At 37.4% G+C, this 24627-nt stretch overlaps 1 protein-coding gene across 5 annotated transcripts in view; it reads left to right on the top strand.

The window, feature by feature from the left end:
* Positions 1-24627, top strand: part of GNPTAB (N-acetylglucosamine-1-phosphate transferase subunits alpha and beta) — a 40235-nt gene that overhangs the window by 7342 nt on the left and 8266 nt on the right. For all 5 annotated transcript variants that reach the window (XR_007779502.1, XR_007779501.1, XM_050983668.1 and 2 more), the window contains exons 3-16: positions 3283-3402; positions 5026-5067; positions 5816-6021; positions 6716-6780; positions 6975-7109; positions 13473-13634; positions 15258-15437; positions 16421-16591; positions 18293-18416; positions 19134-19337; positions 20279-21387; positions 22378-22577; positions 22838-23057; positions 24085-24198. Coding sequence is in view for 3 of the 5 variants with exons in the window: in XM_050983668.1 (XP_050839625.1) it covers positions 3283-3402; positions 5026-5067; positions 5816-6021; positions 6716-6780; positions 6975-7109; positions 13473-13634; positions 15258-15437; positions 16421-16591; positions 18293-18416; positions 19134-19337; positions 20279-21387; positions 22378-22577; positions 22838-23057; positions 24085-24198 (3052 nt within the window). In the remaining 2 variants the exon portion in view is untranslated. The remainder of the gene's footprint in view (positions 1-3282; positions 3403-5025; positions 5068-5815; positions 6022-6715; positions 6781-6974; positions 7110-13472; positions 13635-15257; positions 15438-16420; positions 16592-18292; positions 18417-19133; positions 19338-20278; positions 21388-22377; positions 22578-22837; positions 23058-24084; positions 24199-24627) is intronic.

Genomic DNA, 24627 nt, shown 5'->3' with positions numbered 1-24627 from the left:
TCTACTGTTTATAAAGAGGCTCAGCAAGGTTGGAGATCACCATATGGTAGCTTGGGAGAGATCCAAAATCTACTGTACTCCTTCAACAACAGTGGATGTTGAGACAAAAGTTTGTGTTCTACCCACAGTCTCAGCTGTGATGATGGCTCTCTTATGTAAATACATCATGGGTATGAGAAGTTCCTGCCAGGAACTGCTCCCCTGTCTGGTGGGTCTGGTTTTGTCTTCAAGCAAGATCCTATGGATGTTTTTAGATTTACAAGCAAAAGTGGGTACACTTTGTAAAGAAAATGTAAAAACCTCAATAAATTGTTTGGGGGTCTCCAAGGAATTTATCAAAGTGATGATTTTCTGTAGAAAGGTGTTAAGATAATTCCCACTTGGAATCAAATTGCACCATCAAGTCACGTCTGTTAGTGAACCATATGTTTGTCATGTCAAAGAAGAGAAATAGCTGATTAGAACAGTGGCTGTAAATAGTAAATTAACTCAGGTCACTTTGGGCTTAACCTGTTTGCCAGACTGCTGTTTCTGATGAAGCCCAAATGTATGGATCCATATGAAGAAAACACAGCAGCAGAATTTGAGTGAGAATTTTTGATCTTCTCTGATCTTCAACAATCTGCAAAAGACTATGAATGTGAAAATAGTGTTTGAGAACAGTACTACTGAAGTGTAGTATCTGTTTCTTTTAATTTTAAATCATTTTACAGCAAAATTCCAATACATACTTATTATATGACTTTATGAAGGGGTGATTGATGTAACACACTCGGGGTCACAAATTATCACTGAAGGGATACCAGGGACAGCCAAAGGTGATACAGAAACTCTATCATCAGAAGGCATGAAAAGACTTGATTATTAGAAATCTACAGTTCTTATAGAAACAATGGTGGACTTAAGACTTGATTGGCCTTTAGGAATCTTCTCTCACACTATTGGTGAACTATGAATAGCACACTCTGGAGAACTATATCTATAAACAATGGTTACAGAAAAAGAGATGATAATTGTTTGAATTCTTTGTTCTAAGTTTCCCACAGCCTCTACACAGCTTCCCAAGATTTTCCTGGGAAAACCATGTCTCTTTCTGTTCAGAGAGTATGTAATTACTACACATACTTGTGAAATTATAAGCTCCCAGTGTACTTTAGGAAGCCATGAAGCCATCCAGAAAGCTTTGGCCAAATCCAGAAAGGTACAGACTTAACAGTGTTAGCTTAAGTTTGTAGAGTGTTAGTTGGAAACAACAAATTGACTTGGGATTTCTGGTTTTTATTATGCTTGGTAAATATTACTTTCTGAAACAGTGTGTGCTGTAAAGGTGCATTAAGGAAATTTATTGAGTATTTGGATAAATTTTAAGCAACTAGACTAGTGGATCTGCAAACAATTTACTTTTTTTTTTTATTACTGGTCTGTCTCTATTGCCACTGGTAATGAAGAATGAGCTTGCCATGCCAGGATGGATTGCATTGGCATGCTTGCATCTGACCAAAAATGCTTTTCCTCTGTGGAATTTACTAGCTTTTGGCTGTATGTAGCATAGTGTAGCAAATTTCATAGGGATATGTGGTACAGCATAGAGACACACTTTTAGGATAGGGTGAAGTGGAGAGAGGCTTCACAGAAGTCAAAATTGCCTCATACCACAGAAAGAGCTGGAGTTCTTTTGGACATACTGTGTTCTTCAATGAAGCCTGCCTGAATGAGCTCTGCACTTTGCCCAGAAGGCTGAAGGTTGGGCATTTTTGAAATCCACTGACTTGAGTCAGGTGCTTCCACCTAAACCACTCCTTTCTGAGCTGTAGCATTCCAGGGACTAATTTAACTGATCACAACAAATGCAGAAAAGCTGGAAGAGCTCCTGCTATTGAATTTCTATTCCTCTGGAGGATGTTTTCATTTAAAACATATCTTGTAAATGTATGGATGTAAATGTATGAAGTTAGTTATCTCTGGAGAAAAAAGTGAAACAAGTGAATAGAAGGGTAATTAGATTCAGTAAATTGGCTTTTTTGGCTAGAAGGGTAGCCTCCTGCAGATGTGAGACACTTTCTGGGTGGTTCTGCTAGGGAAGGCAGCACTGCTGCTGAGATGTTCAGATTGTCTCAGAATGCCCCAGCATTATCCTCTGAGTGTTGCAGCTTGGTTAGGAACATGGGTAAATTGAGTACAAAATGTTCCTGCCCATTGTGCTGTGACGAGCTACTGGCTGACCTTTCAACAAATTTTGTGCTTCAATTGTTGAGTGTGAGCCAGTAGAAAACAAAGCTGGGTGCAAGCTCTCTGCATGGCATGCTGTGCAAGGGCAGGTGGACAGAACACCTGCCTGTAAGCTCTGTCTGTCTTTGAATGCTTTTGGAAGGATGCAGTGTGTGGAGAGGGAACATCTTTGAACCTCTCTAATGCTGAGATCCATGTGATCACAGAATGATGTTTTGCAACATTTGCTAGGCCATCTACAGTTTAGGATGGTATTAAAGAGCTTGACACTGGAACTTTTGAAAATAAGGGGTATCCTCCTGCTATATGGGACTCAGACTCACCCGTGGTGGTAGCCTGGAGTACCTGCTGACACAAAGCTGTGGGCCTTGGAGAGGAGATTATCATTAAAAAAATGGGAAAATGGTACCCAAACTCCTTCCTTCTGCTTTGTGCATGCTAGGAAGTATGTAACTCTCCAGAAACAGCTCCAGGATTCATTTGTGTCAAGAATTAATTTGTCTGCCATGTCTAGAGTCTGAATTCATGTACCCAAATTAGATTGTTGTTTTATGAAATGCCCTGTTAATGTAATCTAAGAGACATTCCTAGGATAGAGACTTGGTCCTGCTGAGATCTTACTGGCTCTGTGCAATTAAATAACAGTAAGTGTGATTTAAGTTATGCCTCATGCTGTCCTGTCTGAAGTAGTTGGTGAATTAAGAATGTGCTCAGGTCTTGGTACTGACTTGAAAAATATTGATGGGTTTGCAGGAGGTGGGCCATGAGTCTGAATCAGTGAAATTTAGAGCATAAAGTTAGGATTTCCTTTAGTTACTGAACAGTTAAAAACACTTTGTGTCCTTTTGGTTGATGTCTGTGTTGTTTTGTCAAAGGCTTGTGTATAATTAAGGCCTGATATATATAGCTAAAGAGAGTCTTTTTGCTTTGTCTTGTTTGCAGCCCAAACACCAAGTATTTCCCTTGTTAGGCAGAAACTGCTATTGTAGGGTGCCACAAACACTTGTAATGTAATATTAAACAGCTCATATAGCTTTCCTTTGAATTATGTAGGCTTTGTTTACCCATGCCAATTGATGTGGTGTACACCTGGGTGAACGGCACAGATGTGGAACTGATCAAAGAATTGCAACAGGTCAGGGAACAGATGGAGGAAGAACAGAAAATAATGAGGTAATAATCTTAGATATTTTTTCCCTTTAACTGACAGCAGCAATCTAAAGCTGTACTAGTTGTCTTTGTTGTTATTTTTCCCATGTTACTCAACATGAAAATGAAAAGCACATTTTCTTATTTGATTATTGCCAAAACCTTGTTTCAGTTCTACTCTTAGCTGTCAAGTACTGTCTAATTAGAAAATTGTTTAAGGTAAGCATAATAATTAAGGCTGTCCTGTCATGAATTTGTAAAATGCCATGTGGAAAACTGTCTGTTGTGTATGTCCTTTTGTATTGATTTCTATAACAGTTTGTAAATAATTATAAAACTATGCCTCAAATATATAACCTCTCTTCATCCCTTTTTTCTCTCCCCATCCCCCTGGTATTTCTTTTTATAATAGGCTTCATAAAATCTGAAGCATGTTTAAGTTCTTGTTTTTAGATTAGTTAGATTCATAGTCTCACAAATACTGAAACTGAGAAATGGGGAATAATTTATGCATGTTATAAAGATATGAGTTGGCCTTTATCTGTGGAAGCAAAGACATGTATTGCTGCATTTCTGTTGTAAATTGTGCTATAGAGTTCTGCAAAATTACTGATCTAAGCCTTCAAACACAGGCTGCTGCAATACCTTGGATTATGTCTTGTAACCATTAATTTAGTTTTTGATAAGCAGCTTTGCTCACATAATCTGTTTTGGCCAGTAAATATGCTAAAAGGGCTATAATAATTTAGTTCAGAATAATGAGAAGTCCACAAGTTAGGGTATTGATCTGGGTTTTGGCATGCTATGTCTTGCAGTTTAGGTTCAACTGACAGTATGATCTCAAGGGAAATTCTTGATTTTTTTTTTTTTTTTTTTTTAACCTGAACACTGGAAATATTAGAACTTTAAATTCATTGACCTTAAGCTTACAGTCTCTGCTCTGAAAAGCTTTCATATTTATGCTAATATTTTCCTAGCAGCTCATATAGCTAATATTAGTTAGTTTAGCTTTGTCATCACTCATGCTATGGTTCCTCTTTCAGGAAGGGAAAATCACATGTTTTTTTCTGTAACACTGATTTGGAAAGTTGAGATTAAGCTTACAAATAAGACTGCTGTCTATACCATGTTTGCTGTCTACAGGGACACCTGGTTCCCTCTCATAAAGACCATTTTTTTCATGTCCTTTGAAATCAATGAGCACTGCTATAAAAAGAGCTGTTACATAGACCTTATCAGAATATTTATGTTAGGCAAAACAATCAAGTTAACCTAGTTTCAGGTCACTTCATTCTGGTTTCTTACCAGTGTTTTTCACTTTTGTTAAGTAACCTAATAATACTAAGCTAATAAGTAAGCTAATAACCTAATAATAACCCCATAAATTCCTGTTACCAGAGAGAGTTCTGCTGCCACAATTCTCAGCACAGCCATGAATTTTTGAGCTCCACACTGCATGTGAGCAGTGAAGGGCACGTGTCAGGCTGTACTCACCTTGGTAAGGCCAATGGCAAGGCCTTGGCAGCTTTTTATCTGAGTTATTGGTGCTTTGACAACATGTCCCTGACTCAATTAACAATTAGACTCATTGACAGAAACGCTGTCAATTCAGTGTTATTTAATATCCTTGTTTTAACTTTGTAATAGGGAAATCCTCGGAAAGAATGCAACAGAACCAACAAAGAAGAGGTGAGTTTTGGGAATTTTTGGGTGTAAATTGGAATAAATTATATTCTACTCATTGTTAGCTGAAAGCAGGTGCTGGCCAGTGGGTGTGGTTTGGTTCTATAGCCTATGCAGGCTTTCCTGTGTCACTTCAAGAGCTGACAGCATGATAATATATTTGCTGAAAAAAAGTAAAAATACCCCAAAGTTATTGTGACATATATGAATGAGCTTCTGATAACAGTTTCTGGAGTTTAGAACGCATAACCCTGTCACTTTTTAGGGTTAGCTCCTGTTCTGAGTATGAAAACATTTTCATGCTTTTGAATCATAAAACTCCAGGTACATATGCATTAAAAATTCAGTGGTGCTTTCACCTGCCATTTGTATATATGGTACTGAAAGTGATTGTCTGTAGAGGGTCCATACCTCTTGTGGCTCTGCTGCCAGGAAGCAGCAGGACCTGGTCTGTCCCAGTCATCTAGATTGGTCCTTTTGTTGTTTAGAGATTTTTCTATAAGGTCTCTTCCATGGGCAGACTTGGAAGTCTTGGAAAGTTTAGAAAAAACAGTTATGGGAATGAAGTAAACACTACCAGTCAGGTATTTACCTTCTGCAGGAAAATAAGAGTGCTTGTCAATAATTTCCCCTCGCCACAGCAAATGTTAAAAATAATCAGATTTTCACAAAAACTTTTCCCATTACATCCAAGATTGATTTTTATTTTCAGTTTTCTAGTGGTGTTAAATATGCCTTTGGTATTTTGCTGTAGTGAGAAGCAGCTGGAGTGTTTGCTGACACACTGCATCAAAGTGCCCATGCTTGTCCTGGATCCTGCACTGCCTGCCAACGTCACACTGAAAGACCTGCCGTCCCTTCATACTGCTTTACAAGCTGCTAACAATATGTTCTTTGTAGCAAAACCAAAAAATCCTTCCACCAATGTGACTGTAATTGTTTTCGATAGCCCGAAGGATGGTAAGAAGCTCCTTGTCAGATTCCATCCAGTTTTCTAGAGCAAGTTTTTTAAGCTACTGTGAATTAGTTTTGGATTGTTTTTTTTCCTTTTTTTTCTGCAGTACTGGCTTCAATGCTGATTTTCTGTTTGACTTTAGCAAGTCATTCAGTGTCTCTCTTGCCCTCAAACTGTTGCTCTAAATGATGATGACATTAATGATACTGTTTGCTTACCTTCCAGACAACTGATTACAGATGATTAGAGTTCTGTGCTTTAGAAAGCTATTGCAAAACAGGTTTGCTATCTGAATATCTGTGTTGCTCGGATAATCTCAAGGGGCTGAGGTTTAGGCTGAGGAAGATTAGTTTTAGAATCCTCTTTTAATTGCTGTGAAGTCTAGTTTGAATAATGTGCAGCAAGTTCTGCCCTTGTTCAAAGGATTGGCACCTGTAAAACAAAATTATTCATGTGTTTAACATCTTAGGTCTTAGAGCAGGTACAAGTTTCATATTTTGTTTAATATGTAGTACCTGACCACTATTACGACCACTGTTCTTTATTTTACCACCAAGAATTATTTACTACAACTTTTCACACTATGAATACTCAAATATATTTAATTTGCAAAAGTATTTCTTGGTTACTGTAATACAGAAAATAAGTGACTTTATGCTGGAAGAAGTTTTTTTTGATGTGCAATTTTATGTATTCTAGTTGAAGCTGCCCATTCTGGAATGTTAAAAGACAACAGCAAACAGATAGTATGGAGGGGTTACTTGGTATGTACTTTGACAATCTGTTGATTAGCTTTTGTATGTGTTAAACATTCTGTGCATTTTTACAAAGTTTCTGTGCTATTCTCTTTTCATAACTCATGTGTAGTAAAATGTGAAAGCTTTCAGAGCAACCCTTATTGTTATGTGAATTATTCTACTTTTAAAATGGTCTTTATAACCTGTTTTCTTGTTTTTAGACTACAGACAAAGAAGTTCCAGGTCTGGTACTAATGCAAGACTTGGCCTTTCTTAGTGGATTCCCAGCTACATTCAAAGAAACAAACCAGCTACGAACAAAACTGCCAGAGAGCCTGGCCTCTAAAGTAAAACTGGTAAGGCTCTGGAGGAAAGAGTGCCTTAGTGCCAGCTGATCTTTTGGAATGGCTCATGTGCAGAATCGCACCCCGGAGATCGCACCTCCACCTTGGAGACTTAGGATGTTTCTCAGAGTAATCTGGGGTATTTTGTGTCTTTCTTCCCCGAGTAGTGACTCAAAGAGTTGCCTGCAAAAGACCAGTTGTCCATTCTGTGACTGCATGTTCTTAGGCATTACATTTGCTAGCCTGCAGCTGATTAAAAGACAGGCTTATCAGTTTCTCTCAGCCATTTGCTGGAGGCTGTCTTCTTGCTGTAGAATTGTAGATCACTAGCTTGTTTAATGTGACAATTTTGTTTATGTAGCTTCTTAGCTTTTTTCTTCCCTCTTAGCTCTCTTAACAGTAACAGCACTGAGCACTGCATTTCTCTCTGCTATGTGCTCTGTAGGGTCTGAAACAAGTTGCACTTTGGCTGACCCAGCTGCAAGGTAGCAGAAAACAGCTTTGTGCGACTGCCATTTAGTGCCCTCTGTTCTCCCCTGCTATTTGGGCACCTGTTAAAGTTACAGTAAGGTTTCATGGATAGGTGGAACTTCAAGAAATTTGTTAAAATAACTGGCTTTTGTACTGGAGAGAGATGTGATTTGTGGGGTGAAAAGGATTGAGGCCAAGGAGCTTGTGGAAGAGGAGGAGTTAGCAGCGGTAATGGGATAATGGGATGGCAGTCTGTGGTATTGTCCACAAGGGTCCCAGGATGAGGGAAGAGATGAAACAGTTGACTCCATGTATCAGAAAGCTTGATTTATTATTTTATGATAGATAATATATTAAAACTATAATAAAAGAATAGAGGAAAGGATTTCATCAGAAGGCTAAGCTAAGAATAGAACAGGAATCAATAACAAAGGCTTGTCTCTGACTGAGACAGTCTGCACAGGTGATCTTTGATTGGCCCTTTATTGGAAACAACCAGATGAGACCAATCACAGATTCCCCCTGTTGCATTCCACAGCAGCAGATAAGAATTGTTTACAATTTGTTCCTGAGGCCTCTCAGCTTCTCAGGAGGAAAAAATCCTAAGGAAAGGATTTTTCATAGAACATTTTTCATAGAATGCTGTCGGTGACAGCAGTCCATAGGTAATTTATTTTCATTAGTCTGATAGACACCTGTAATATGGGCTAGTTCACTTTGTGGCTTGTTCTTAGTGCTCAAATGAACATGAGGTCTTTTCCCCTTTTCTTTTGTTTTTTTCTTTTGGTTGGTAGGCTTGGCTAACAGCTCATGCACTCTTTTGCAGAAATTATCTTGTGCAATTCCGTTCATAGGCTGGTCACACTCCAACATAATGCAATCTGAAATTCTTTCTTGTCTCAACTTGTGTTAGCTGACTTGGGGCCTTGCTAATGGCAGGAACCTTGCAAAGTAAACACATTTGTACTTCTCTTGCTACATGCCCTAAAACAGATTAATAGAGAGAGTTTTAAAGCACTTATTGAAGCTTAAATAGGTATTTTCTTTTGACTTTGCATCTATAGTGTCACTGAAGTTAAATAACAGAGGATATTCATATGGTTCATTGCTGTCCAGATGAGCATAAAGGCTGCATCTCTGGGGTATCTTTGATATGTTTCCCATCTCCTTGTGTGTCTTTATAAAAGTGACATCCTGTGCCTATTATTTTTTTATACGATTTTTTCCTTACCCTGTCTTAGTTGTGTTTTTTAATTTGCCATTGGTCATGTGTCATCTATTTGTGCTGGTTCCCTTTTCCTTGATGTGTTATCTGTGTGTAAATGTTGCCACTCTGATTGTTCCTAAGAGCTCCTCTTCTGCAATTTGGTTAGGCAGATATAAACACTGTTTATATATACAGATATAAAGTGTGCATATCTGTATAAACACAATTTTTTCTCAGGTATCCACAATATTTTTTGGTTTTCTTTCCAGTCATCTTTGCTGTCTATTTCTTTTCCTGGTGGATGCTTTAGAGCAGTTAGATCAGGATTATTATACCCTGTGAGGTTAGAGCAGTGAATTCTTTCCCAACCAGTCCTCTATTCTTGACAGCAGCAATTCATGTATGTTATGAAGAAAATTATGTATGTGAAGGTAAGAAATGCTTTATTTTCATGCATAAAGGTTTTTACGTCAAGTGTGGATGTGGTTATTTCCATAGAAGCCTTTGGCAGGTTCTGAGCTCAGAGTCAGTTCTTCTTTCAGTGGATGTGGTAGGTAGGCAATAATGGTAAACACAGCCAAGTGTGTGTTCTTCTTACCAAAGGGAGATGCTAGGTTAATGCTAGAGTTAAAAAGGTTGATTATTTACAGTCTCTCCTGACATTGGCAGCAATTTCTCTCTTGTTATCATTTCTGGAATCTCTGAAGTGAAGTGAGATGCTTGGTGGAGAAGAAAGTTGCACCTGAGGTTGAACTAGACTTTTGTCTCATAGATGCTTCCTGATGCTTAATAGGTTTCTGTGTGCTTTAAGTGGCCATGTCTTATTTCAACACCACAAGTAAAGAAATAATAAAAGCTTTGAACAATGCTGCAGTTAAAAGGGAAGAAAGGTGAGAAAGGAAGGAGTGTAGTTATTGGTGCATTTGTGTTGTATGTTGATAATGCTGTTTTGGTTGGATTGCTTTAGTTTGGTTGAAAAAACTTCTAAACCAACGAAGATCAAAACTTGTTCATCTAGACCAGATAGTTCTTCTAAAAATCTAAATATCTGAGCAAAGCAGCTGAGCTCAGCTAGAGGTGATTAAAATGTGAAGATTCATGATATAATGGATCTATTTTCAAGGTGAATTCTGTCTGTTAAGATTTTTTTGTACTTGTGCAGTGTATTGTAACGATAGGGAAGTTTATTTCAAGATGAAAGTTGAGCAGCGTGTTGAAAGTTGTGTGTCTGCTGGTCGCATTTGTCGTTGTAGGCCGTGTGTTATGACAGATGAAATTGAAAGTGATATTTGACAGCTTTTTATTGTCCATGTTTTCTTAACTGAGTGTTAGAAAGCCACTAGATGGAGGTGTTACTCTGATTGTGCAGCTGATGGCCACTAAGCTGATTCTTTAAGACCTTACCTTGGACCTATATTTGAAGAACAACCAAATATTTCATTTTCACTCCCCCCCTGCCCCCAACATTAACTACATTTCTAAAGGAGACTATTATCCAGCCTAACGAGATGTTTGTAACCTAAAAACTACATTTGTTTAAGAACTTGATTTGTTTGCTTTTGGGTTTTTTGAGGCTGTCATGCTAACAGTTTTTCACTGAAATTGTACAGAGTAGTGTATAAAATTTTTGGAGAAAGTTGATTCTTTCCTTCAAGATTTAATATCCTGATTGCTTCAAGGACAACTAAGAGTTTGTAGATCTCCCTCTTTGCAAGATATAATCTCCTTTAATCCACATGAACACACACATACATAATATAGACAAGTTATGTTAGAAACTTAGGGATGTTTTAATGACCTTGTCTTACTAATGGAAGTAAATCTATATGGGAACTGCAGGCACAGTGATGTTGGGTGTTTTCTGTCCTCACTGGAGGATGTGGGGTTTGGGATCCTTACTACCGCTCATCAATGTTTCTGGAGCAAACAGGTGGCTCCAGATGGAGATGGTGTTATGATCACACAGATGTAGCAAGTAAACTTTGTAGAAAAAAACCCTAAGGCATTGTATTAGTTTTGACTCAGAAATGACCCTCCTACTATGTCATCTTAAAAAGACCTGTCATCTTTAAAAGACATGAGACATTTGTAAAGACAAGAGTGTTTTATATTTGTAAAGCTTTTTGTAACTCTTCAGCATATGCTTCCTCTCCCTTGCTATATAGGCATATGAGTTTTCCCAGTATCCACACTGGAGTGGGAAAAGGGGAGCTTCTTATTCCAATAATAGTCAGCTCTTGGTCATTAAGAAGATAAGGTCATTAAGTAGATAAGGTATAATAATTTAAGGATTGGTTAGGAATCTTAAGTCCCATTTCAGAAAAAAAAAATGGTCTTGAGGCCTCTTACCTTGAGAAAGTGGAAATGAAGGTGTTTACTTCTACATGGGGTACTGCATGGGGTTTACTTCTGAGCTCATCTGGCTCCTAGTCTAGTAAGCTAGGAGTGAAACACACTGGCTCCATGCTGGAGACCATGCATGTCAAGCTCCCTGGTGGAGATAATGCAGTTTTCCTGTCTCATTTTCAAGTGTGTGGTAAAAATGTGTCCCAGTGGTGGTCTGGGTGTGTTCTCAGGCCACCTGTGTTAGCAGAGGCTCACTTGGTCACACTGACTCTCTGCATATACCTTCTTGTTCTTCTGTTCTGTTTTGACAATGCCTTTGGATCTGCTGACCTGTTATGGCAGGATGAAGATGTTCTCTGGAAGGTAATATTTTAAGGGAATGGGTGATTGCATCCATCCCTACAGAGAGGAGGTTGATACCTGTGAGATGTTAAAAAATCTGCCAGGAGACAATTTCATTTTGCATGTACCAGCAACAAAATGCTTGGAGCAGAACTTGAAATTTATTAGAATCTGATTAGTTATTTCACCAGATAACTTCACTGTAGTCTAACTTAATTCATAGCCTGCTTAGGAAAAGATGGGTTTCTTCAAAAGGTATTACTGGAAAAAAACCCACTTTGATTTAATAAAAATGATCTGTTCAGTGCAGGGGTTTGCTAAACTCTGATGCTGAGAAATGGAACATGTTTTTCCACTGCTTCCTGTATGTGCCTGGAATATTACAAATTAAGAACTACAGCATATATGCTCGGTTAGTGGGGGGTAAGTGTTTGTAATAAAAATTAAGTAGGAGTTTGTAGTACAGGTACTTATTTTGCCAAGTTTGGGAGCAAGTTAAAGCGAAACTAAATGTTCTCACATGCTTTCAAAGCTCTAACATGGTAATATTTTTGGGTTGTTGTATGTATGATTTATGAGAGAGATTCTGAGGGACTGTGGGCCACTGTTATATTGCTAAATAAAGCACAGGCCCAGTGCTGGCAGCTTTGCAATCTGCAGCATTTCAATGCCGATATTTTTGGAGGTTGCTGCCTGCAGTCCGTAACTGTACCTCAGCCATTCAGCTACTGAAGCCATCCTTTCCACCCATAAGTTCAGATTCCCTGGAAGGTCTGAGATTTATCAGATTTTTCTAATGACAGGCCTCATAAGTCAGATTGAAAGATCTCAAATAGCATATGAGTCAAAGCATCAACAGCTTTAAAATGTCACAAGTGGAACAGCTGGTCTTGCTAAGGGAAGGGCTGCTAACTCTAGGGCAAGTGTTGTTTTAAAATGGGCAGAAAGGATCAGATTTAATAAAAAGTAAAGCCACTTGGAGTTCCTACATTGAGAACTGTGATATTTTTGCTTTTTTTGAACATGATTATTCAAATTTGTTAGCTTATGAATTGCATTTACACTAAAATTTGATAGGCGTGGTTGTCTTATGTTGCCTGAAGCATTGCATCAAATAAATATTAATGATTAACCATGTTTATTCTTAATTAAACTGTTGAATGTATATACTTGGAAAATGCAAGTGCAGTCCTGCTTTTAGCTTGATTGGGACTGCTCATCTTACTTTGTCTGGTAAACACAGCATTTATTGGGTTCTGCCATATTCCTGGGGAGCTGCTTTGATGCCCTGTGATCTGTAAACTATACTTGCTGTTAGGGTGCATAGTGCAAGCCCTGATCCTGTGCATTATGAGATCTGATATACAGACTTACTGGTGGCAGGAGATAAAAACAGCCAACAGATCAAACAGTCCACAACTAAGAAATGACCTTAGCAGCATATTGGCAACCAGCACTAAGGGCTTGGAGACCCACATGGATTAGCTCTGGAGCCCTTTGTATCTCAGATTTCGGAGCTGTAGGTTGAACTAACTGTAAACCATTCTGAATGTTTCATGTTTCTGACAGTGACAATACATCAGTGCCCTAATTTTCTGGGAAGACCATTCCTTGTTCAAGGTGTGTGGGGGGGGAAAAGGACAATTCTTTCTGTCACATAATAAAGTGTTAATAAAACATGAATTTTGTTATTGGAGTGACAGAGAATGGGACTTAATATGGATTGGGACTTACTATTCAATTACTCCCAAAATATTTAAAGCATGAAAAGGTTTACCATTGCTGGATCATTGTGTGAAGAGACATTTACTTTGCAAAGTGAAAATTAAGCATTGTCTTGTATCTTTAAATGTTTTGTAGTTCCCATTTTACTACTTCTTTGTGTTTTTATGAAATTGTAGCTCTTTAAAAACAGTGCTTACCAGTCATTCTTCTAAGTAACTCTAGTAAAAATGATACAACAAAAAGATGGAAGAGTGCTGCTGGAGTTATTTTCTCTGCTTGTATAGTTGCAGCTCTATTCAGAAGCCAGTGTGGCTCTCTTGCAACTGAATAACCCCAAGGGTTTCCAAGAACTGAGCAAGCAAGCAAAGAAGAACATGACTATAGATGGGAAAGAATTGACGCTTAATCCTGCTTATTTGCTGTGGGACCTCAGCTCTGTCAGTCAGGTGGGTAGAATCTCTTACAGCAGGTAAATGCTACAACATTTCAAAACTGCAAATAGAGGCTAACTAGTCAATGACAAGGAACATGGGATTTTTTCCAGAAGCTTGGAAATATTAAGAATCAAATATTTATTAGCTTGTAAGAAGACATCACAAGAACACTGTCCAGTTCTCAAATCAATGGGAAAGAAGAATCAAACAGTGTGATACTTAAATTTCATGTTCCCTACTAAGTGAAAAATGTTGCCGTCTGCACATATTCTGATAAAGCTGTGTGTAGTAAAGTCCTAATCCTGACTGGCAGATAAGCAGGCTTCTTGTGTGGGGAGTTGGAGGGTTTTTTAACAAACATGATTGTCTCATTCCCAATATATTTCTTAAACATTTTTTGCTTTGCAGCATCATTTATGCTGAGCAAGTGCTAATGGCATCTCTTTCAAAAATGTTGAAGTCCTGAAATACAGATGTCTGTAAGGAAAGGAGGTTTACTTTAAATGCTTTTGATACAATGAAGGATGTTTGGTTTAAGAACAGGAAATTAAAACAAGGTGTCTGTTTCAAGATAAGATATTCTGTAATCTTTGGGTTTTTCCTCCTGCTGGATTTTTTAACAGTAAATGTCAATTGGCATGGTTAGTGGGCCCACTCCTGAAAAGCTTGCCGTTGTCTTTGTATCCTGCGACCTGGGCTTTTGGGGAATTCTTCCTGGTTAATACCAACCCTGAGCTCAAACTTTATATTTCCCCATGTTGAAATTAGGGTTAATTTTGTGAATGGGTACCTAGCCAATGGCTGCTGGTGCTGCTAAAATGTTTTCAGTCATTACTCTTTTGTGAATGTGAAAGCTGCATTACTGTACATTTTAGAAAACTTACATACAGTGTGTAGAATCTTCAGAGAAAATGGTAATTATTAAACATTCAACTATTGAGTTTTCGGTTTCATTTGGGCTTTAGAAAAGTTCCTTTTAGGCAGCCTTACTTGTTGGTTTTAGGAGAGGCCATTAAGTTTTCATAAAAGTGAAAAGAAACGTACTCCAGTGTCCTAAACCTAATTTTGTTACTTAACTGATAAGTTTCTAACTGAACCGTTTTCTATTTAATAAAAATATATGGAAACATTTAGCTATTTGATAATGAATATTAGTCTAAGTTCTGTTAATTTTCTCCTGCTTAAATTCTTTAAAATAATAGAGCAGGGGATAATTGAAGAGCAGCTGTATCATGGCACTTCCAGTATATCTATATTAGGTGACATTTATATACAGCTCATGATGCAATGTACTTGAAACTGGATTTCTAAAAGGTGATCTTACTGGTTTGAAATGCAGGAGGGGTTTTTTTTCTGCTTCATTCTTCAAGAACTTCTTTCAGCATGGTTAGCAGACATCCTAATGATACCAGGTGCTCAGCCAATGATGCCAGAACACTGTATTGTTCACCTTGATAATTTGGAAGAATATGATTCTTTATAAGAATAATGATTATCAAGGTGCTTTTTATTTATGAATTCCTAAGTCCTGAAGTGCTTATGCACCCATATGCCAAAGCACACTGTCCTTACCTAGCTGGATCAGAACTTTAGTGTTCTATTTAAAATCTAAGAAAAGATTTTTTCTTTTTGTAGTCCAAGCAGGATGAAGATGTTTCTGCCAGCCGCTTCGAGGACAACGAAGAGCTGCGGTACTCCTTGCGATCGATAGAGAGACACGCGCCTTGGGTACGGCACATCTTCATCGTCACCAACGGGCAGATTCCTTCCTGGCTTAACCTGGATAATCCTCGGATAACTGTAGTCACACATCAGGTAAAATTCAACAACACTACCACGTGAAAGGGCCAGCAGAGATATCCTGTTTGGTTTGAAATGCAGTTGTCCTCTTGCAGCAAAGGGCTGCATTTATTTGGAAGAAGTGACAGCCTCTTCCCTCTCTCACCCACGGTTTTATCATGTATGTCCTTATATTTGGGCTGAACAGATAGCTGAATATATATCAACCCTGTATTTAGTGCGCTCTTCCTTATATTGAAGCTTCAGCTAACATATACCCATGTCTAATTTCCTTACAGGGTCTATTTATAAAAACCTGGGGAGAAGAAAATGTAATCTGAATCTATAAACAGTCTCTCAGAACCAGTAATAACCTAATAAGCTTGTGTTGAGTCAGGATGGATTACAATTACTGGAACTAGGAAGATGGCTACAAAAAAAAGTAGCTATGCATTCTCAAAATGTTATTTAAAAAGAGAAAAGGAATCCTTCAAGCTTCCTGAATAAGTGAGACAAAATTCTCTAGGAGCATATTACAAATTGAGGAGTAATTTAGGTATCTGGACATGCCATAGGAATTCTGCACAACCAAAGTCCCAAAGAGATACTTACTCAACTTGTTCTGCTGTCTGCTGGTGAAGTTACTTAAAAAAGATGGAGCAATCCTGATTTTTTGAATGCTGTGACAGGTTCAGTTTGCTAGAAATTTTGTGCAGCCTGAAATTAATGGGAATTATAAGTGTGTACTCTGAGCCTGGTCCAGTACACACTGAAAGAGGAGTGTGTGAAAGTTTGTGACTTTGTGAGCAATCAGGTGCAGTTTCTTAGTTAAGCAGAAGAACTGAAAATGGCTTTGTGGGGAAAAAAATGAGATATTCAAGTCTTTTTTTCTTTGCTTTAATATCTTTTTTCTTTTGTATCTATCCTCATTCTCAATATTTTTTTTTAGTAGATAAGTATCAAGTATTTGTGTGCCTGGCTGAAACAGTTTCTGGTTGTTGAGGATTTTCTTGTTTTAGGAAATATTTCAGAATGTGAGTCACTTGCCTACCTTCAGTTCACCAGCTATTGAAAGTCATATTCATCGTATCAGTGGCCTTTCTCAGAAGTTTATTTATCTCAATGATGATGTTATGTTTGGGAAGGATGTTTGGCCTGATGATTTTTACAGTCACTCTAAAGGTCAAAAGGTAAGCCGTTATGACAAGATATTTTAGCAGAAGTAGAATTTTTCTACTCCAGTGATAAAAGTCAAATGAATGCTACTTTGAAAGGGAGAGCACTAACTCCCCCTTTTATTTCTAAAGGTTCATTGTTCTTAACTAGAGAACTGTTGGTTAAGGTTCAGGGTGTGGAAGGCTCTTTTCTGTATTCATTTGTATACTGTGCTTATAGGATTACTTTTTCATGTTCATGTCTATGTTTGGGTGGTTATATGGTCCTCTGTCAGGATTCACTTTAGTTTCAGTGTTATTCTCTAATTCTCTTACTTCCTGTTGGAGCACTGGTAAGACTATGTGCTGTTTGCCAGTTGTCAGCCTTCCTTCCTTGCAATTTTGTTTTTTTGGTGGGAAATACTCAAAACAAACAAGAATTATCTTTTCTGTGGGAACACTGAGGTCAAATGACCTTTGAGCTGGTTCTAATATTGAATATTGAATTAGAAAATTAACGTTAATTGTCTCTGTTCAGACCCCCATAATATCTTTGCTCAATTTGTATATAATCGTGTATATATATATATATATATATATATATAATTGTTTGCTAAAATAATAGATATTGTTCCAGGTTTATGAGTGTAAAGTAATTAAGTAATTTTAGTCTTTCAGCAAACCCATTATCACTAACTGAGGTTTAAACAAGGAAAGCAGGCTGAGGAAGCATTAGCAATAGTTAAGCATAAACACTCTGACTGCCAGCAGGGTTTTCATCCATTAGCTTGATCTACAAGAGTGACACGGAGGAAAAAAAAAAAGAGGATTTATGTGTTCTTTCTATTAAAGCAGTGGGTCCACAAGGCACTAGAGACCAATGAATTAAACATTTTGTGCAGGCAGATGTGCACACTTGCACACAAATACAGAAGGGTTGGACAAAATTAATTTAAGCTACATTAAAATAACTGTTTCAGTACCTGGGGATGTTAGGAGGCTTTTAGTTGTTGAGATGGAGGCATATAACTGCAAAACCATATTGTTTCAGCATTTGTATTGTTCTATAGTTATTCATCCCAGTTATGATGATGAAGTCAGCTTAGGTGCAGTGTTGTTTGTGATAACCTGATCAGCGAGTGTTACTGTAGGAAGATGTGCTGCTGAAATCTTGAAACAATAAATTCTAAAGGAAAATGTGTGGGGTTTTTAATGCCTCCTCAGTTGAAAGAACACCCACATGCACACTTTTTTTTTATCCTGCCAATTCTTAGGATTATTTAAGTCATAGAGGATGAGATGCTTCAGGGATTATGTTCAACATGTGCTGCTTATCTCATGACTGGTTAGTAATGAAGAAACATTTTGAGTCAGGAGAATGAGTGAACTGCAGAGCTATTTCAGAGATTAAGTTCACTCTTTCTGTCTGACAAAAGAGAAGATATTCATTTTAATTGGAATAATTGGAATATGGTTTGCAGAAGTAAATTTGGGAAGTCCTACTTTCCATTTCTGCCTGTTGCTGCTTTGTTATAAGGCCTTCAGTTCTTCCTTCCCTTTGAAAGGGATAACATTTACTTCACAGACAATGGGGTTTAAATTCTACTTGCAAAGTTCTGTGAAATCTTAAGGTACTGCACACAGGGAGACATTACTGTAAGTTCTCCTTATTCAAAGAAACAAGCTCAGTTGACTTCTATTTGCCAGTCCTTGTCTCAGACTTTATTGTTGTTTCAGGTGTACTTGACTTGGCCTGTGCCAAACTGTGCTGAGGGATGTCCTGGCTCATGGATTAAAGATGGTTACTGTGATAAAGCCTGTAATAACTCAGCTTGCGATTGGGATGGAGGTGATTGCATTGGTAAGACAGCAATATTGAATTTAGGAAAAGTGAGCTGTTTGTTTTTCCTGACAGGAATAATTCTGTAATTTGTCTTTTTCATATAACTGCAGTGTTTGCCTCCTTTAGTAATAAAAAAAGTTGACTTACAGATTAAAACCTTATTTCTTGCAAACTACAAAATTTTATGAAAAATGACAGGAAATAATAGGGCATAGGATAATCTTTCTTTAGGTATTAAATTTGACTAGCTGAGTGGAGGGGTTTTGAAATTTAAATTATTATATATTAATATACAGTGTTATATACTTGGACTCGTAATCCATATAATGGATTGTGAAACTGCACTATTAGTTCCTAGATCAAATTTTCAGGACTGCAGTGTAATAAAACGAAGTGGTACTTCAGGATTGAGGAAGTGATGCCTTTCTAGGAGACTGCAAAGTCAAGACTGCAAGCACAAGGAGTAATAAATCAATTTTCTGCCTGCATTTTTGAAGTTAAGATATATTGGCACATTGGATAACCTTTTCACTTGATTCCTAAGCTTCTACACTGAATGTAAAATCTATAGTATGCACAAACTCTCAGAAGTCTAGTTAGGATTCGCCCCTTTTTAATTTCATTGATGATTGTTTAGTCTTCAGTCTAACTTTAACATGGTGGCCTTAATGTGCCTTTCTTCGGTTATTTGAAATTCTTACTTCAGGTGGGTTTGTTTTTTTCTCTTTTCTCTAGGTAACAGTGGGGGTAATCGCTATGTTGCTGGTGGAGGAGCAGTTGGAGGTATTGGGAATGGCCCACCATGGCAGTTTGGAGCAGGAATAAGTGGCGTTTCATACTGTAACCAAGGCTGTGCTAATTCCTGGCTAGCAGACAAATTCTGTGACCAGGCCTGCAATGTCCTCTCATGTGGATTTGATGCTGGTGACTGTGGCCAGGGTATGTAAAAAGCATTGCTGATGGACTTCCTGTGGGGATTCTCTTGAATTGCCTGACCTTTCCTGGTTCATCATTACTCTCAGACTGGGCTAAGATGTCCTGTACAAACATCTTTACCTGACTAAGAACAGTTGAATTGATGATCCCAGTAGCAGTTCAGAAGTTTCAAGAGCCTCTCTCTTATGCTGACAGTGTGAGTTTAAGCCTGGCTCTGGGCTCTTGCCAAAGGCTGCTTTCAGTCACAAGTAAACTTCTCTGAAGTTCATTTGGATATGAATAGCAAGGATAGCAAGGAGTGAATAGTGATTTAAAGTGCTGTCTGGTATATGCAGGAGAAGATTTTTCCTGTTTGGAAGAGCAGAGACTCCCCTGCATTTCAGCTGGGATAAATGTGTTTCTGGTGATTCTGTCGCTAGCATTGAGGTTTTGTTCATCTGGGAGGTGACAGATAATCTGTGTTCTGCTGTGGGAGGGAGAAGTTCCTTTCAGCCTATCTGATTTTGAAAATTTCAAATCAAGATGCAGCACTGTAGCAGTGAACTCCAGCTGTTGTAACATTACTCTCCTAAAATGTGGCAAAAATGTAATAGGGGCAACATGCTTATGACTTATACATAATTTTAAGTGATGTGATAATAAGACACTTTAGGCTCTTCAAGTAGAGATTGAAAGAGTGGTGATTGAAATACTGGCTTTTAGAATTAGCATGGGAGTGTCTGGTAGCATCACATATCTAAGTATGTTCTAGTCATCCATTACTGAAGATAAGTGAGCAAAAAGCTGGAAGCTAGATTAAGTTTTCTTTCACAAAACTGTCTCCCTGTTAATACAGTCACTGTAGCTGGTCATATTGCTATTAAAGAAGAGTGAAAGATAAATGTTATGCTGAAAATTGACAGAAATTTGTTTTGTTTCATGTTTGGGTTGTTTTTTTTTTCTAGATCACTTTGAAGAGATGTACAAGGTGATGCTTCACCTTAATCAGACCTACTATGTTGTTCCCAAAGGTGAATGTCTGCCCTACTTCAGCTTCAGTGAAATAGCCAAGAAAGGAATTGAGGGTTCATACAGTGATAATCCAATTATCCGACATGCTTCAGTTGCTAACAAATGGAAAACTATCCACCTAATCATGCATAGTGGCATGAACACAACTGTGATCTATTTTAACCTTACATTCCTAAATAAAAATGATGAAGAGTTTAAAATGCAAATAGCTGTTGAAGTTGATACTAGGGAGGAACCAAAACAAAACACAACGTCCATGCAAAAATCTGACTCTGATTTTAAAAGTGTAACTTCAGTACCAGAAGCTGAAATGATATTTGAGGATATTCCAGAGGAAAAACGCTTTCCAAGAGTCAGGAGACGTAAAAATAGCACAAAAGAGAGTGTACCTGAAGAGCTGATAATCCCATCAGTAAACGTGTCTCTTCTTCCTGAAGATGTCCAACTAGCTCTGCAGAAACTGGACTTAAAACTACTAAATGGTGATATAACTCAGAAAGGATATAACCTATCCAAGGCTGCTCTCCTGAAACCTTTCCACTTTCTAAGCACAGCAAAGAGTATTGTAGGCCTGGGAAAAAAGGGCATGCATAATCATTCAGAAGATCAGAAGAACCAGAGCACCTGGGAGAAGCCTTATAAAGATGTAAATGATGGCAAAATAAAAAGATTAAAAGCAAAGGAAGAAGTTCCTTTGAGGCTTATGGGAGCAAAGGGGACTGTTGTGACAATGAGCACAAATGAACATATTTATAAAGTACAGCCTAAAGCCACACTTCCCTCCCAGAGCATGGGGAAAAAAAATCAAACTCGAGAAAAAGTATTGAATGCACTCATATTAAGGGAAACACAGAAATCAAAGCATACTGGGAATTTTGATACTGGAGTAGACACACAGTGGATTGAAGAAATAAAGGAGCATAAGCAGGTGGATGCAAATATGAAGGAGGGACCAGTGGGAAGAAAATTACAATCTTATGCTGGAAGTTACCAAGGCTTTTTGCCATGGGAGAAAAAGAAGTATTTCCAAGATCTTCTTGATGTGAGTATCCTAATGTTATTCCTTACTGGAATAGTTACATCTTTCTGCATTTATTGGAATATTGTTAATATGATTTATGCATTTGAAATGTGCTTTGCCTTTGAGGAAAATGCTGGGTTTTTTTTTTTTTTTTTTTTTTGAAAGTGACTTTTCACATAAAATGTGACTTGTTTATGATCTGGGCCTCTCTGAGCTAGGTGATAAAAGCCAAATAACTATTTTTGTTCTCTTTCTACTACCTTTCTTGGTCAAATTCATTTTTTGTTTGTTGTATGTTATCACAGGGCTATTGCACATAGCACTATAACAGAAAGGTTAAGTTTTGTTTTGATTGAATTTATGCAATTATGGATTCAGTTTATGTTTAAAAAATGTAGAAAATGATAAATAATTGAATTCTAAAAGTTAAGTTGAAAGTCTGCAAAGAAACGGCTTATCTAGATTGTGTCAAGAAAATGTATAGGAAATTTCCTCTGCTTCCATCCAAAGCTTTTTGGCAGTTTTGAAAAGCTCTAGAAGAGAAGATACTGTGCTTCAGTTGGTAGCAGCTGCTTTGCCCTATTTCACATAGAAAAGGGCTATGTTTTAAAAAGACTGTCTCTGTTCATCTGATTGAATTCTGCATGAAGAATCTTTATATTCATAGGATTTCAGTCTATCAAATATAAATGAATAATCTGCAAAAAAAGGCAGTATTACAAATAAATCTGGTGCAAATAGGGCCCTAAGTGTTTGTGAGGTGTCAGAACACAAATATTAAGGAAACCTTTTATAGAGTAGTTTACCTCAAAGTATGAAAGCTTTAAGGAAAAGTTTTTTTTATTTCTTTTTAAAGGAAGATGTAACAAATATGAAAAAAAAAAAATTTCTTCTCAGTTTCAGATACTGAAAGATTTGGCAGCTGGCTGAAATGTCATTTTTTCTGTGTGTCTAGTGTTTTCTGACTTTTTCAGTAATGTAACCTAGATTTATGCCTGTCCTCCTCTTTAGGAAGAAGAGTCATTACTCAAACAAATGTCATACTTTACTGAAGGTAAACATTTTGGAAGGCAGCTGAAAGATACGTTTGCTGACTCCCTTCGTTATGTAAATAAGTTGTTAAACAGCAAGTTTGGATTTACATCTCGTAAAGTCCCTGCTCATATGCCTCACATGATTGACCGTACTGTTATGCAAGAGCTCCAGGATATGTGAGTGTGGTTTTGCTTGGAATAATGTAAAACTGTGGGAAATTCTACCTTTCTGTTGCTTTGCTCTAGCCATTTCTAGTGTTTTAATGGCTACTCATAAAAATTATATTTTGGAAATAAGAAATTTATTACAACATGATAGTTGGGATACAATTAGATTTTTGAGGCACTTTTGAAATTCTGGATAAGAATTTATTTTTAGGTAAGGAATGTTTTCTTCAAGAAATTAGGGTGCTTAATGAGTTTTTATTCTTATCTAGGTTTCCTGAGGAGTTTGACAAGACATCATTTCACAAAGTGCGTCACTCTGAAGATATGCAGTTTGCTTTTTCATATTTCTACTATCTTATGAGTGCAGTTCAGCCACTGAACATTTCTCAGATCTTTGATGAGGTCGATACAGACCAGTCAGGCATCTTGTCTGACCGAGAGATTCGCACACTGGCCACGAGGATCCATGAACTACCATTAAGTTTGCAGGTACTCTTTCCTTACTGATTACCTTTAGAACAACTTCAGTTTTAAAGTCTAACATGGTTACAATAAAACGAGTCAACTTTTATCCTTGCTTGTAGCATCAGTAACATTTGGCAATTTTTAAATATTACCTGGACAATATAGCATTGTGTTCTAATTATCATTGTCTGGTTGTTTTTTCTGTGGAGTCTGTGATTAAACTGAGTTCTAGCAGCTTCAGAAAAATGGCTCACTGCTGTCTGAGTTCAAGAAAACAGTGTGAGTTTGTCCAAAAAAAGTTCACTGCCAATAGTTGGATCCTGCTGTGCTTACTGTAGTTTCTGCAGATAGTAAAAGATAATTCTTGCCCTGAGGAACTTGTGGTCTGAAGAAAGAACTGAGAAAAAGGATAGCAAGGAAGTCTTACTAGTAAAACTCATGCTTCTGTTTTTCTAGCAACCTCATAAACAGAGACATGATTTTTGTAGGATTTGCATTCTTAAACATACAGGTAGAGAGCAAAGTGTGCTGGTTTTGATTTACAGAGAGGAAACATACAAACCAATGAAAAAATTTGTGACACAGGGCTCAAAATCGTGGGTGTAGTGGGAACACAGCCCTGCTTTTGTGCTTTCCTGGCCTGTACCTTAATCAGAAAATCTTCCTGTCTTTGCAGTTAACACTTCTGTTTGTTTGCCTGATTTGGGATTTAATGTGCCAGTGTTGATTTGGGAACTCTGTACTGTCCTGAAATTATTAGTAAAGGTGTGCTTTTAATTTTAATTGAAAATGACATTAAGTCATACCTTATCTGGTCTCAATTATACTCTGTACTGAGCAGTTGCTTTACTTTATAGGAGTACCACTGTCTTAGCAGTTACTGAAATGGATGAGGTCTGTTGAATATTAAGTATTCTTCTGTGGACAGGAGCATGGAAAATTATGTAGTTAACATTAAATACATTTGTGCACCCTGTGTTTTTGGAACTATGTCAGTGAGAAAATCAGTAGGATTTTAAATGGGTTTTTTTTTCTCCTTCCTTTCTGCTAGGATTTGACAGGTCTAGAACAAATGCTAATAAATTGCTCTAAGGCTCTCCCTGCCAACATCACCCAGATCCATGTTATTCCTCCAACTCAGGAAGCATATTATGATCCAAATCTGGTAAGAAACATTGATCTTTAAAAATGCTTATTTTTTTTCCTGAATATGTATTTACTTTACTGTAAAAGATGGTTTGATTTCTAGAAGGAAAGTATTTACAGAAATTACTACTTTGTATGTACATTAAGTGTTACAAAATGAAAATTTAACTGGCTGCTTCTTAACTTACTAACCCTTAATATTCTTTAAAAGCAGAGAAAAAGCTGAGATTTAGGATGGTATTATAATTGGGATTTAAAGTCATCCTTGTTAAGAAAATTTACTATTGCAGACCAGAAAGACAGTAAGCCAAATACCTCTCTGACTAGAACTTCCTGATAAGTCTTTATCTGAATTATAACACATGTATTCAAAAACACTCTAAAATCCAAAAATATCTGTTGTACAGAGGTTGCCTGGCCACTTTTACTGGTGGCCTTTGTAAGAGAA

The sequence above is a fragment of the Serinus canaria genome, chromosome 1A (genome assembly GCF_022539315.1).
Source record: "Serinus canaria isolate serCan28SL12 chromosome 1A, serCan2020, whole genome shotgun sequence".
Taxonomy (NCBI): domain Eukaryota; kingdom Metazoa; phylum Chordata; class Aves; order Passeriformes; family Fringillidae; genus Serinus; species Serinus canaria.
This window is presented reverse-complemented; position numbering and strand designations above follow the sequence as displayed.